Genomic DNA, 13,893 nt, shown 5'->3' with positions numbered 1-13,893 from the left:
GCAACAGGTAGATGCTTAAGCGACTTGCGCTAAACTTGCTTGGGCAAGGAGCAAAGCCTGGGACGGCCGCTGACGACGTGGAAGTTTGAGCATTGCACCATCACAGACATTGGATGGCCAATTCAACTTTCTGCGCCAGACGGGAGTCGCGGGAGGCGGGACAGGCCCTGTCAGAGCTAGACAGGACGGGCGCTTGGTTTTGACATTTCCTGAATCAATGGATCACTCATTGAACCTGAGAGTCGGTCATAGAAAGATGCACATATAGGCTGCATTGATCACACTCTCGATTGGACGTGGATGAACGTAGTTACAAATGCGTAGCAGTGAAATGAAATTTGCGGCTGCCAACAGGCCATGTAAGATGAGCTCCCACCAAGGTGAAAAAGCCAGTGCAAACAAACAGAACTCGATTCAATGGGGGCCCTGACCTCGGAGTTGGATAATGGTAGCAAACGTGTCGCCATAGGAAGGATTCCAAGCCTTGAGTCTCAATGCAGAAATCATGACTGATCACCGTGCCAAATGATTTGCCTAAAGGAAAGGATATCCCAGCTATGCCTCGGCGCACTCCCTGTTTAAGCGTCTTTCAGGCTCACCTGCCGCATGCATAGTAAACAAATTACCAGCTGTACTAGCACTTTCTCTTCAATAGACGACTGAGCCTCCCAGAATTTCATCTCATGCCTCACGCCAAGTCGCGATGGGGGGCGGCACTAATAGCCTCAACCATGGAATATAAGCATTTAGCTTTGGCGGACCACAACATCAATGCTCAACCTGTTGCAAGCACACAATCAAGAACAGACTGTCGGGGGTTCTCCTCGGTACATGGACTAAGATAAGGATCCATTCCGCTTTTCAAGACCGACTGACCGACAACCGACTTCATATCATCAGGCTCATCATCACTGATTATTTGGTGGCTCGGGATGTCTCACAGCTAGACATTCTCTTACCTACATTATGTAAAGTCACAGCAAGCTTCAGCATGCATAAGGACCCCCAAGACGCTAGAGTTCCGGGCATCAATGACCGGGCATGTGGGTTACGAAACTTGTCGTTGCAGGACGCAACCAATTTCCCGGGAGGAGGGCTCCCGGCACGATGGGACGAACGATGTCCTGGGTTAGCTCACCGGCGGCAGCAATAGGGTTACCCATACCTCCGACGGTGGGCTTCGCCCTTGTCTTCCGCATCCGCAACAACGTCCTCCGAGAGATCAGGGAACCTCTTCCGCATGTGGCCTGGTTGTTACTGAGCGTGGAAGGGAATCCAAGTCACCGTCTGGGGACCCAATATCAGCAAGATAAGTGTTGACAGACCAAGGTAGCTTGTGCCTCTCCAAACATTGAAGGTACGCATACGTAGGCAGACCAGACTCTCGTCGATCAGAGCTCCTCGCAGGGGCTTACGGCCCTCGACGAGTCTTCCGTCCGACGCAATCGAGTTTCAACTGAAGAACACCCTCTCAGTCGACTTCGTCCCAAGATTCCACGTCGGTCGTGATCTGATGCATGGAGGAAAAGGTGGAACCAGAGCCAGAGACAGAGGGGAAATAGAAGAGGGGAAAGTGTCCTACTACCGCCTGCTTGTCTTGCGCTCACCCCGTGCCGTATGGCAGGTGCGGGGTTACTTCCGGGGCTCACAGTGCATTCAATGTTCCTTCCTCAGGTCGTTGGCGCTAGGAGCTGTGATTGCTGTGGGCGTGGCGCAACTGCATGGCCACAGCAGCCCGCATGTGCACTTCGGCTGTTCATTGGTTGAGCTTCCTAATGTGTCTGATTGGTCAAGCTATGCGCCCGGGCTCCAGTCTCGCCTTCCAGTCGACGACAGAGAATCTACCTAAACTCACCGCAGGTACGTACCGGCTCATCGGAGAGGAAGGCTGGGAACCTGGCTGATTCAGACGTCAAACATTGGTGTTTGGTTGGTTGTCGAAGAATCGACTGCAACTTCAGCAACGATCCAGCGATTTACTTTTACCAAATCAACTTCAATCATCCCATCAAATCGGTTCAATAAGGTAGCTTCGACGGTTCCATTCTCTCTCACTCTCTCCACTGCCGAAGAGTTCACATAATCGACGCATACGGAAACGCCTGGCCTCTCTCAGTCTCTTCGACCTCATAATATCAAGTTTGACACATCCCCTTGAATGGTCGACTGTCACCTATTACTGTGTCGCGGCATTTCGACTTGGCATATCGATCCTACGCACTCGAAAACGCGAGCAGCTCGTAGAATATTTGACCATTGAACTCATAGCCAGCGGCGTCACGTCGCTGCAATGGCAAACTCGAAGGCGTCGACTTCTGACTCTGCGGAAGCACTGCATGGACTTATAAACGATGTGGTATGTAAAATTTGGTAATTTCAAATACGTGACTGTAATGGCTGATCATATCCGCAGCTGGTCCAAACAGGCAAGGCACTGAAGTCTCTTAGCAAAGATGGCAGGCATCAATTCCAGGCCCAAGCCTCTTTACAAACAAAGATGCCAGAGATCATCGAGAGCTTCCACTGGAAACTGGATGATTTGGAGAGCGAGATAGTAAGTCACTCAAGTGAGGTCCCTTTCTTGCGTCTAGTAGTAACACCGACGGCAGATACGGGCCAAGGCTGCCCTACAAAGAGATTTGGATCGTTTCCAGCAGGCAAGACAACCGGTGGAACAGCCTGCGCCAGTCGAGGCGCAGACCAAATCACCCATGGCCATCGACCTCGACTCTTCGTCTCGAGAGCCAACGCCTCCTGAGAATGAACCCAAGACCACGGAGGCTACGGGTCCGCAGAGGGTTCCCGCAGAACCAAGCACAGCACCATCAATGGCTCCGTTCCCTGACATGGGCGTCGGCTTCCAGCCAGCGCCCGAACCCAGTCCCCAAGTGAAGCAGGAGATGACACCAGCACCACCTGCTGCACCACCGGCTATGATGGCCCCTATGGGCGAGATCAAGCAGGAGTTTAAGACCGAGCCGCCAAGTTCGCAACCTCAGCCTTCAGGTGCCCCAGAGGCGCCCATGGATGACTTGTTTGGTCTTGGTGACGACTCTGGAGGCGGTACTGAGGGCAACAACCCAGAGTTCCATTTCACGGATATGACCTTCAGTTTGGCGCCACCCAGCAACGAGGCACCAGACCAAGCCCAGGTACAGGATGCGGCCATGGACATATCATTCGGCTCCGGCGACATAGGCGGCGACCTCTTGTCGCTCGATAATCTCCTTCCTCCAGATAGCGCTACGAAACAAGAGACTGGTGCAGCCCCGCCAGCCTCGGCAGGAGCAACAGCGTCGGCAGCTAGCCAAGAGAAGCCGGTGGAAACCAAGATGGAGAAGCAGGAGTCCACGAACATCGACGATCTGTTCAACCTCGATGGGAATACAAGCATGGAGAACATGGACCTCGATATGAACATGGGCGGCGACGGGGGCGATGGTAACAGCTTCGATGATATGTTTTTTGGAGACATGACAGAAATGGAGCACGGCAAGTTTGACGATGCCTTTTTTGGAATTCAGTAAATTCGGGGTACCTTCGAATTATTTGTGCCGGCCGACATGACTCGGGCTCGCTTTTCTTGCTATTTATGAGGCGTCATGAATGCTTAAAGGCGTCATGTTTGACGCCCAAGCACGGGGAGTAGAAGTTGCCCATTTTAGAAAGTCGACTTGGCTACATCCACGCACCGCGAGTGTCATAAGCCACTAGAAAGACCCTTTGAGCTAGCCATTGCTCAGAGATTTTCCAAGCGGAGAACGTTCTGGCAAAACTCCAAGTCAAAGCATTGTGCAAGGAGACTGAAGAGCCGAGCCAATCTATAGTTATGACATTATTCTTGCGTCCTGGTGACTATCTCACGTATAGGCTGTTTTTTGTCCGAATGAAAGACGGGGATCTCTCAACAGACCTAGGCTTTGACGGAAGCTTGATCACGGCGGGGTGCGCATCTCGTTTACCTCGAATCAAGCGTCTGAATTGTGACTTGGTTGTTAGTTGCGAGCACAGTCACTTTACTCATTGTCATAAGTTTCTATTGAAGCAACTTACAAAGGCAATGGAGATCAGCACCATTCAAACAGAAAGGATAAGTAGCAGCAGAGCAAGAGGCCGACATTGAATACTAACTCTACAACACTGGTTTCTTGGCAAAGTCATCTATGGTTTCCAGTTCCGCACCGTTTCCGGCCAACTCGGACGCACCAGCCTTCATTGATGTCCGCTGTGCGCTGTCCTGCTCCCAGTCGTCTATCTCTGCATCTCTGTATCGTTGGGTACAGCTGCTACGGCGTTGATTCAATCATTCCTGGCTTCCTTGCCGAAGCGCTTATCGTTGAATGTGTCCTTGAAGCGGTGGAATACATTCTGAGGTGATAATAATAGGTGGCGAATGATGACAGAAAGACAGTTGCTTGAAAGATGGCAAAATCGGTCGTGTTGTGGCCAGGGAGGATGGATGTGTGAAGGTTGTAGTCTGAAGTGAACGACGACCAAATATTTTGAGGAAGTCACGGACGGTCGTAGGCTTGTCTAGTATGAATGAAGGTGCCAATGTCCCCTCTGGAAAACATCCCTCGCGTGGTGGCACTTGCTAAGCATATATCCCTGGTTACATCGGGGGTATCTGACGAAGCATGAGAATCATCAACAAAGCTGTAATCTTCGAGGCTGCCCTGGGTAAGATAACAGCTAGACATCGACTTCAACTTGCATACGTCGGAAACATGAGCGAATTTGCATTCTTAAACTTCTGTTTGACATGGTTCTCTAGTATACCAACATAGGCCAATTTGGTATCTGTATTGTGTCGTAATATAATGCCGTGAAGGATTCCTAGTACATGCCCAATGCTGCCATGCAAATGCGAGAAATTTACGACAACTGCCACCCCCGCATCCTAACATCCCAGTGGAGACGGAGCCTTGTAGTCGATAAGTCAACCCTCGTAGGCCAAGACCTCGACTTCCTCGTGGCCAATTTCAATTCATGTCTCTTGGGCGAGGCCTTCGGCGCCCGTAGCTGAGCTAGTCCCCAGCATCAGAAGATTCTGCAGTCTGAGAGGGACCTGAGCGGCCGTCAATAAGGGCCCTCCTGAAAGTTTCTGCACCTTAGCCCGTCTGTTTAATTGTCTAATAACAAGCAAACGGGGGCAACAATGACATCCACACCGAGTCTCTATAAAAGAACCCTCACAGAGCTTCTGAATCGGTGCGGGAAAACTCCAAACAAAAGGGCGCAAAAGAAGAAAGCATCGGGCAGGGATTACTCACCACCTGCTTGACTCCCATTCCAAAATCCAGCCGCAGCAGATTTTGAGTCGCTCTCTGACGCTTCGTGTTTCCAAAAGTTTGTACTTCTCGTATTCCTTGGCTGGCAGGATGCTGGCAAACCACCAAGGAAAGAGCGCCGGATCGTTGGGGCATTCCCCATAAATAGCCAGCATTCGTTGTGCCAGCCACGGCACGCTTTGTTGCCTCATTCTCTGCACAAAGGAAACACCCAAGGACAGAAGGTCGCTAGTTGGCATTGTTGAGAGATCCTCGGGGGTAGTCGTGAGTGGTCTCGGCAAACTCGAGTCTTCGCTCTGGTGTGTAGCTGCGCTTTCGTATCTTTCTAGGGCTTGTTGTGTCTCGGTTGCCTCTAGATCTTCTTCCTCCGCGATCGATATGTCGTCAATCCGTTCAATTTTCCCCACCAAATATCCATCCAAAATGCCATGTCTGGTTATTCTAAAGCGTGATATGCCAGATGTCTCGATCAGGCTCCTGCCGTCTGCAAAGTACTCGGCGTTCACAATGCGTAAGAGGGTTCCGTATTGTACAAAGTGTGTGTCGTTAGCTGTCCGGGGTCGTTGAGGTAGCACCATGCCGAAAGTTCGGTCGCCCTCCAAAGCTCGGCGTATCATCAGGCGATAGCGCGGCTCAAAGACATGGAGAAAGGTCGGCATCATTGGAAACGACAATGTGCAGACAAAAATAGGAATATCAAACTCCCGATGTCTGTTCATTGCTTCCGCCGCCAAAGCATCGCCTCTTGTGAGAACGGCATCGGCCCAAAAAGTCTGAATGATGGTTTTCAGACTCTCATTTGATGGGCATGACTCCTGGTATAGCAGAGGGCTAACTGACAACCCTCGTCGACAAATCGGACAGTAGGAGGAGTGGTCCAACACGCGGTGTAAGCACGATCGACAGAAAGTGTGGCCGCAAACTGTCGTGAGAGGGTCGTAGAACAAGGCATAGCAAACCTGGCAGTCCATTTCCGTGCGTACAGATTCCTTTACTTTGGAAAATGTCCTTGAGTCGATTGATGTAGCCTCATCTCCGAGTGACGAGACTTCGGCAAAAGTGACGGCTGAGTTGTAGTCCAACTCGCCTGTATCTGCCAACGTATAGACTGCGAGCAGGGGGCCTCCTTTCACAACCCTCGCCACTTCTGCGTTGTCGTCCCTCATATCTGACTGCCCAGCACCTGAACTGTTGATGATGACATGCGTGGAGATCTCGGCTTTGGTGCTCGTCTCTTTCGCCTTCTCCATCTCAGACTTGAAGTTGTTGACTGCCTTGGTGAGAATGACATCAACGCCACAGTCGCCCACGGCATGGTTCTTCCCACATTCCACATAAGGGCATTCGAAGCCTTGTAATCTATTTGGCGTGGCGGGATATGATATATTTTCTCGAGTGTGTGTTTCTGGGACACATTGTTTACAGAGGCTTCGACCGCAAGGGAGTGTAATTGGCTCTTGGAGAAGGTGGGAGCATTTTCGGCATTGTATCAGGCGAATGACTCCTCGAATTTGGTCGCCCTCCAGTGGCCGTTCGACAGTGCCATGATCCTTTTCGTCCTCGGCTTCGTGTACCGGGTTGGACGTGAGGGCCGATGGTCTGCTCTCGACGACTCGGGGTTGGTCGGAGGACATGAAGCCGTCTCCACCAGCTCGGTGCTGGCACAGCTTAGGTAGATGTCTGTACGAGTTCGCGACCGGTTCGTTTCGTAAATGACCTTTTCTTCCCTAGCACGATCCTGCTCTCGTGGTGTATAATGGACGTATCGTCGGTGAGTCGAGATAGTTAAACGAAGCGCCGCCGAGGTCGAGTGGTGGAGGATGGCTATGTATTTCGTGTAGCCACCTGAGCGTATGTAAGATCCAGCAAGAAAGAGACGGGGGGACAGTGACCAGGGGTCATATATGCGGGATCACCAGGGCTGCAGAGGTTCCAGAAACGAGCGGATCTCATGATGCGCCTGAACGAGATCAAAAGCGGACAGGTGAAGAGAGACCGGCAAAGCTAGTAGACCGAGGGCCGGAGCTAGAAGCTGGAGAACTGGCGGGATGCATGTACCGAGCCAGTGTCTGTCGCATAGAAAGAGTACGTTTGGGGGCGCGAAGGTAATGATGGTGGATAACAACTGGCAGGCGTCATACATTTAACGTCGAGTTACCAATTCGCTGGGCGGCTGGACGGTTTAGGAGGGGTGCGTTCGGGGGATGGTGTGGCCGTGCAATGAGGTCAATGAAATTGGAGAGAAAGGCAGAGGTGGGCTACGATTGGGGAGCCATGGGAGCGACATCTCAGCAACAAGCAGGAAAGAACAATGAGAGGAAGCAGCAAGAGAGCCGCCCCCGGACAGCGCCAGGCCCGGCGGTCCTTGTCGAGATTCCAAGGTCATGTCAAGTACCGGTACAAGTTGCGAACTTCGCGGCAGGCGACGACGCATGGGCGGGCTCTTGTGGCTCTTTCCCAGATGCCCTGAACGGGGCCCCTTGCGCCTAGTCGGAAAAGGGTTTAGCGGGCTGTTGTCAGTAGCCAAATTTCTAGGCTAGTTGTGACGACACTTGGAGTCTTGGACACCACGGGGTCCAATAGAGACGGGCGAGAGAACCTGAAGCGTGAGTGCGAGAACGGGAGACCGATTGGGACAACATGGCTCAATCAGTTTTTGTTCTCCGTGCCTAGTGCATTTTCTTTCTAGATTTTCCCTTCTCAACGGCTGCACGGCGGGCTGATCGACTGTGGGCTTGCCTTACCTTGGAGCTACGAGCTGCCTTTGGTTTTTACCGGCACTAACTGTTCTTCTGATCTGCAATTCCCAGTAGCTGGAAACTCTGTAATATTTGTGGAGCAGTGTTTACGCACATTTAAACTCGGTAGATGTCCTAGATCTTCAGCTCATCTCATGTGCTCAAAGACGCTTGATCGGGGTGTTTTTGCCTCTTGCCTCGAATTGATGGAGGGGTCGACTGCCTGATTTGTTTCGAGGGAGCCTTAGAACCTAGACAACCTGCCTTGTGTTATATGAGTTTTGCTGTCGGACACTGTCAATTGGTACTTGCAGGTTTACAGAGATACGGACCTGTGGTATGACGCAATTCAGCATCTTGTTGCCCCTCTTTTGGATATCTGTTCTGCGGGCTTGCTGGAAGGTGCACACGCGCTGTCGGGACTGCTTACCTCAGCAAGACATGAGACAACACATGCCACGTGATGTTCGGAGGATGGCCCGCCTCCACGAGTCCCTCCCGTCTGCTCTTGTCTGTTCTGGTCCGAATCCCGGCCGGGATGTATTGCAGGGTAGGCGATCTATCGACTTTGCGGCAAGACACAAGCAATCTCTCGTATGTCGTGGGAAAAGATTCAGTAACCGTAAATCTGCAAGGGACTCTCCATCTCCCCAAACCGTCCAACCAACAATTTCCGAAAGGCCAAACCCCGAAATACCACTGTGGCCGGCAACTTACGAGTACGACTGCCACACCGCAAAATACTACCACGTACCTAGGTATTCGTGTCGGCCGCAGCCAGATCTCGATGCGGACGAGACCCAGGACCCTGACATCAGCAAGCATGGCCATTCACCACGCTTCATCCATGCCGACAAGTACCGCGACTTCGCGAGTACCACTGGGCGGACGCCTCTGTCTCTCATCAGGGAAACTTGAGGCAACAATGTGTGCCTGTGGCCCGTATTCCCACACAAAACTGCGTTTTTTCCTCCCACCTCGATGCTTGAGTCGGACGAAGTTGAGCCTTCTGGAAAGTGATCGCAACTGCTTTTAACGATCCCGCTCGGTTCTATTGTGGCCGGCAATCGGCGCTAGCGCCTGCACGTACCCAAGACAGCGCAAACATGCCCGGACAAGCCAGGGTCCAGCGTTTTTTCCAGCGCCTTGTTCGCTGCCGCGCCCACTCAGATGCAGCTCAGCTTCTCAGATCCAGTGCGTCATGACACTTTGGCTACTTTTCGCCCCTGCCTTTCACGCCCGCTGCTTTCTGTACCTCTCGCTCAACATTGAAGTTCTGGACTTGTTGGCTATTTTCTTCTCGGCAATCTAGGCAATAAGTCGCCCTATTAGGTCTGAGAAGCGCAGAACTGACTTATCCTTCGGGCGACCGTGTCTCGGATGTCTCCCTCTCAGTCTCATGAGCATCTGCAACATGACTTTTTTCCCAACTCGGTTTCAGCTCTGGCAAGTCCTCATTGGCCCTAGACCTAGTCCTCGATTCCCATAATTCCTAGTCCTGGTCCTGCTTACTAGTCGTAAGCCTCGGATCTTGACTCTTGACTGATCGCAGTCCTAACACTACTAGACAATGGGGCTGCTCATCGCTCACGAAGCCTAACAAATGTGAGTAGTGCCCCGAACAACTAGCCTCTTTGGTCGAAGAACGCAGACAGCAGGATCTCGATTCAGCCTTGCTCAAGCAATGTAGTGGCGTAAAGTCATGAGGCCACTCACATACCGCTCGCTTCCTGCGCACTAGCCAGCTGTTGAGCTTTTCTGCGGTTGCCACTCTGCCAGCCGGTCTTGCGCCTGTCCCTGGCCACAGACGTCTTGCGTGGCCGTTGCCGCCGCCTGCCATCTTCACCTCACAGATAGTCAATGTTGCCGGGACCGCGGAGCCTGACTTGCCAGCACTAAGCGTATGTTAGACGCGCTACTACCTTACGAGGCAACGAGAGTCGTTTGATGGCTCGAGTTCGACTCTAGAGTAGCGCAATTCGCACTACACCTATGCCCGGAATAGAAGTGCGAGGCGAAAATCTATCGAGTATCACATCCTTCAACTGTTCCGCAGTTTTAGCTTCTCATTGGGCGTTGTCGACTAAAATCCTCAGCCACTGGGGATAATATATGTGACAAGTAATCACTGCGGGCGTAAGTTGCTGTAAGACTACTGTTGTTACACCACAAACTTTCATCTCCTTGGTCGGAAAATCTGCATAGCTCGGCCAGAAGAGAACAATGTCTCGGTACCATGAGAGAAAAAGAGAAGTACCAAGGCATGCACGAACTAGGCGCCGAAGTTCTCTAAGAAATTGGGAACCAGTCGGCTTCGTGGCTAATACCATGTTGCATATACTGTATGATGTTAGTCTCTGTGTAACCACGCAACCTACCTTACCTTTCTTGTCTGTAACGAGATCGTCATATGGACTCAGCAACTGAGCTTCCAGTTTCAGAGCAGATCTTCGGTTCTGTACCAGCCATTTGACCCCATGTTTGCCCATCAACCCCTCGAACCCCTCCATTCTACCCATCTCAAGGGTAGATGCCGCCATTTGAACCCCACTCGCTATTCTTCCCCTCATCAGCCAAAAAAACGCAACCTAATTCGAGTTGAAGCTGTGGCTTTCTTCTGACTTTTGGTTGCCCAGCCGAGTCTGTGCGATTGGAAAACATGCCACAATAACGCGGCAACGCGTTCCAAACCCTTGCTTACCCTCACCGACAACTCACAGAAGAGGAAACTTTCCATGTGACAGTTTGTTGACATTGAGGAAGCTTTCGGAGGATTTTTCCTCCCAATTCTCTCCCACTTCTTCTTTTCTTTACTCTACCAATTGACCGACATTTGCGGACTCTAGTATCTTTGCTATAGCTTTCTATCCAAAGCCAAGTCTGGAACTCTCATATTCAACAGCTTTACTTATCCTACACCGCAGCTCTTCTCCTCCCGCCTGCTTCACTTTCCACATCGGCGTTGAACATACTTCCCCCTACGTCTTCCCTATCTACCCATCATGTCTTCCCTCAGCCTCCCCTCCCCCGAGCACCGCGCCAAAATCATTGAAAAGTTCACGGAGCTCATCGACGCCATCGAGGCCCACCCGGCCTGGAGCCCGCCGAACCCCCACAAGGGTCTTTTCCACGTCTGGGACTACGTCAACCGCTCCCGGTACATCATGACGGAGCTCGACCACATCCGCGACGGCGAGCCCGTGCGGTATCCGGAGCAGATCCCTCAGCAAGATATCGGTTAGGACCATTTTTGTTTGTTGAAATGGCATGACGCCCGCCTAGGTTCCAGTCCCTGCACGTGTTGTCCCTTTTCTTGTCGACCTTTAATTGAGGTCGGAAAGAGATGTATTGTCGGACCCCGTACCCGAGCCCACCCCTCCCCCCCTCCCTCCGAGCCGCGCAAGTGCGCGCGCGCGGGGGCCAGGCCGGCGGCACGGAGAAGTTGGAGTGTGGGAGGAGTACGGAAACGGATAAGGAGGAGGGGGGGAACCAAGAAAAAAAGAGGAGCCCGAATCGCTGACATGGAGAGTAACACTCCCAGGCGTACCAGGTCGCAGCGGCCCCGACGCAGCCGCGGAGTCCTTTGTCGACGTCTGCGGCCGATCGGCGACGGTCAACGAAATGATTGCCAACCCGAAGCTGCTCACCATGATTGGTCTCCCGCAGGTGGATTACGGCAACGATATTGTTTTGAGATCGCAGGCGGTTGTCGATGTCTTGAAGCAGGCTATCTGAAAGAAAAGAAAAAAACCGGTGGTGTGGACTTGGAAGAAGGAAAGGGGTTACCTACATCGTCGGCACACATTGGAAAGGCAAAAAGAAGCGAAAGAGATTGATTTGACATTGGCCGGGTTTGCCGTCAAGAAGCTTGAAAATATTGGGAAAATTTGAAATTACTACAATTAGAGGCAAATGCGGGAAAAGTAGAAGGATACACCAAACAGTCAGACGAAGAGCCCACTTCAGAGGAATACTGCAGTCAAACCTGACTGGTACGAAGTCGGCTTCATACACGTTGGAAATTGATACATCGAGATCAGATGGCTTGTTCACTCTTTTTTCTGTGCATTCGACGGACGACAGGATGGATGATGGCAGCATCAGTGTGATGATATGAGTTGGAATCCTAGTGTCGTGGTCTCAAACACGAAAAGGTACACCGGGGCAATGCATGGCTTATTACCAGCGACAGCCGCTTAGCAAAGCAGCATTTCTCGACGCTGGGAATATCATTACGCTATTTATACCAAATACAGTTCAGAATACACCCCTGGAATGGATATTCGTATCCATACGGATATGCCCCTTTTAACCGTTTCCAACCTTTCCAAGAATACAAAGCTTAGGAAACACTCATGACCCGAAATGATACAGTTTCCATCATGACAGACGATCTTGTCATCTGGTACCAGCCCATCGGCCACGTGCAGACGCCGACTTGTTCAACGCCAATCGTCTGCCAATGTTGCCAAAGCAGACGCAGCTGCAGAACAAAACACTGAGCATCCAAATGCCCGTCTCAATAGTTTCTTGGCTCGCGAGCCCACCGAGAGCGATGGGCTCCGAGTAGGCCCGCTCCGACTCGTTCCGGTAGGTCAGAGATGATGGTGTAGGCATCACATCTGGGTTGATGCCGAGGAGTACAGCCGATCCCGCCAAGCCCACAGCGGCCGAAAGCAGAAACCCAGGTTTCGAACGGTCGATCAAATACCACAGAAATGGGTTAACCAGCGCCAAAGTGAGAGACACCTGGAGGGTAGATGCCCAGGGAAGTTTTCGCTGCCCACTGTTAACTTTTCCAATTCGAAACTCACTTACACACGAATACACTTACAATGGCGAATACAATGCCAACAAAAGCGCCTATGCTGCGGACAACCACAGCCCAGTCCTTTACAGGGCTGACGTCTTCTGGTGGTGGGCTGCCGTTCGTCTCCTCCAAAACTACCTCCTCCTTTCCAAACGTATCCTCCCATACGCCATCGAACCAAGGGAGGAGGCCGCCTAGGCCAACGCCAGACAAGCCCCATAATGTAAGATACTGCCAGTCATAGCCGGGCTTCATCATACTGTCGACCTGGAACGATGAGAATCTGTGCTCATTTTGCAACCTCGTGACCATTAGTCCGTATCCCATACCAATCACAAAGAGAAGTGCAATGCGGGACAGGTTGAACAGGGCCGTGGTTGTTGTTGAGGGCGGCGGAGTCTTCGATCCACTTCGATACGAGGGCCGGCGACGCAACAGATTGGAGCGATCCTTCATGAGCTCGAATGTGGTGTCGTCAACATTGGCCCTCTTGATAGGTGTTTGCGCCCCAGTACCCCAGGGGGTATCCGGCTCATCTCGCGAGTCTCTGCCGTATGTGGTTGGCGAGTAGATCCCAAACAGCGTCGATGCGGTCATGTTAAGTACCGACTGGGCGCGAGGTATGGAGCCGGACTCTGAAGACGTTGTTTGGGCATTGTGCAGTCTCGACAAATCGAATTCAGGGTTCGGACTGGGGGAAGACGAGTTGTCTTCTGGAGGAGTCGGAGCAATGTGATTTAGTTCGAAGGGACGGCGAGGGATAGGCCTTATAAGACGGGGGCCGTCGTCGGACATGTTTGTAGTTCGTGGAGTAGCGGGGAAGAGAGGGAGGCGTTGGAGACTATAGGACACAATCAGTCAGAGAGCTAGTCGGCGAGAGGGTGTAGGGCTCAGTTATGTGCTCACAATAAAAGCGAGGGTGCAGGCTCGGGCTCCGGATGGCAGCGAGGTTCAATGTCTACGTATAAGAGTGCCCAGACGGTCCCCGCATTCGACTGTGCGGAAGGTGTTGTTGTCGTCACAGGTTAAGTTCAGACGAGGAGGCAAGTGTCTC

General features: G+C 52.0%; 4 protein-coding genes across 4 annotated transcripts; 2 read left to right on the top strand and 2 right to left on the bottom strand.

Annotated features, from left to right (window-relative positions):
• Positions 1–2,290: 2,290 nt before the first annotated feature.
• CCOS01_02425 (uncharacterized protein) lies at positions 2,291–3,527 on the top strand (the record flags this gene model as incomplete). The annotated part of the gene is made up of 3 exons (XM_060450616.1): positions 2,291–2,356; positions 2,414–2,554; positions 2,610–3,527. The coding sequence occupies 3 exons, from the start codon at positions 2,291–2,293 to the stop codon at positions 3,525–3,527; spliced, it is 1,125 nt and encodes a 374-aa protein (XP_060319266.1).
• Positions 3,528–5,269: 1,742 nt separating this feature from the next.
• Positions 5,270–6,925, bottom strand: CCOS01_02424 (ATP-dependent protease La domain-containing protein; the record flags this gene model as incomplete). Its single annotated transcript, XM_060450615.1, has 1 exon — positions 5,270–6,925. The coding sequence occupies one exon, from the start codon at positions 6,923–6,925 to the stop codon at positions 5,270–5,272; it is 1,656 nt and encodes a 551-aa protein (XP_060319265.1).
• Positions 6,926–11,031: 4,106 nt separating this feature from the next.
• Positions 11,032–11,764, top strand: CCOS01_02423 (uncharacterized protein; the record flags this gene model as incomplete). The annotated part of the gene is made up of 2 exons (XM_060450614.1): positions 11,032–11,266; positions 11,571–11,764. The coding sequence occupies 2 exons, from the start codon at positions 11,032–11,034 to the stop codon at positions 11,762–11,764; spliced, it is 429 nt and encodes a 142-aa protein (XP_060319264.1).
• Positions 11,765–12,427: 663 nt separating this feature from the next.
• CCOS01_02422 (insulin-induced protein) lies at positions 12,428–13,634 on the bottom strand (the record flags this gene model as incomplete). Its single annotated transcript, XM_060450613.1, has 2 exons — positions 12,428–12,808; positions 12,864–13,634. 2 exons carry the CDS (start codon positions 13,632–13,634, stop codon positions 12,428–12,430), a joined length of 1,152 nt encoding a protein of 383 aa, XP_060319263.1.
• Positions 13,635–13,893: the final 259 nt, after the last annotated feature.

The sequence above is a fragment of the Colletotrichum costaricense genome (genome assembly GCF_030867565.1).
Source record: "Colletotrichum costaricense strain IMI 309622 chromosome Unknown Scaffold_2.1, whole genome shotgun sequence".
Lineage (NCBI taxonomy): Eukaryota > Fungi > Ascomycota > Sordariomycetes > Glomerellales > Glomerellaceae > Colletotrichum > Colletotrichum costaricense.
Note: the sequence above shows the minus strand (reverse complement) of the source record. Positions and strands in the feature narration are given on the sequence as shown.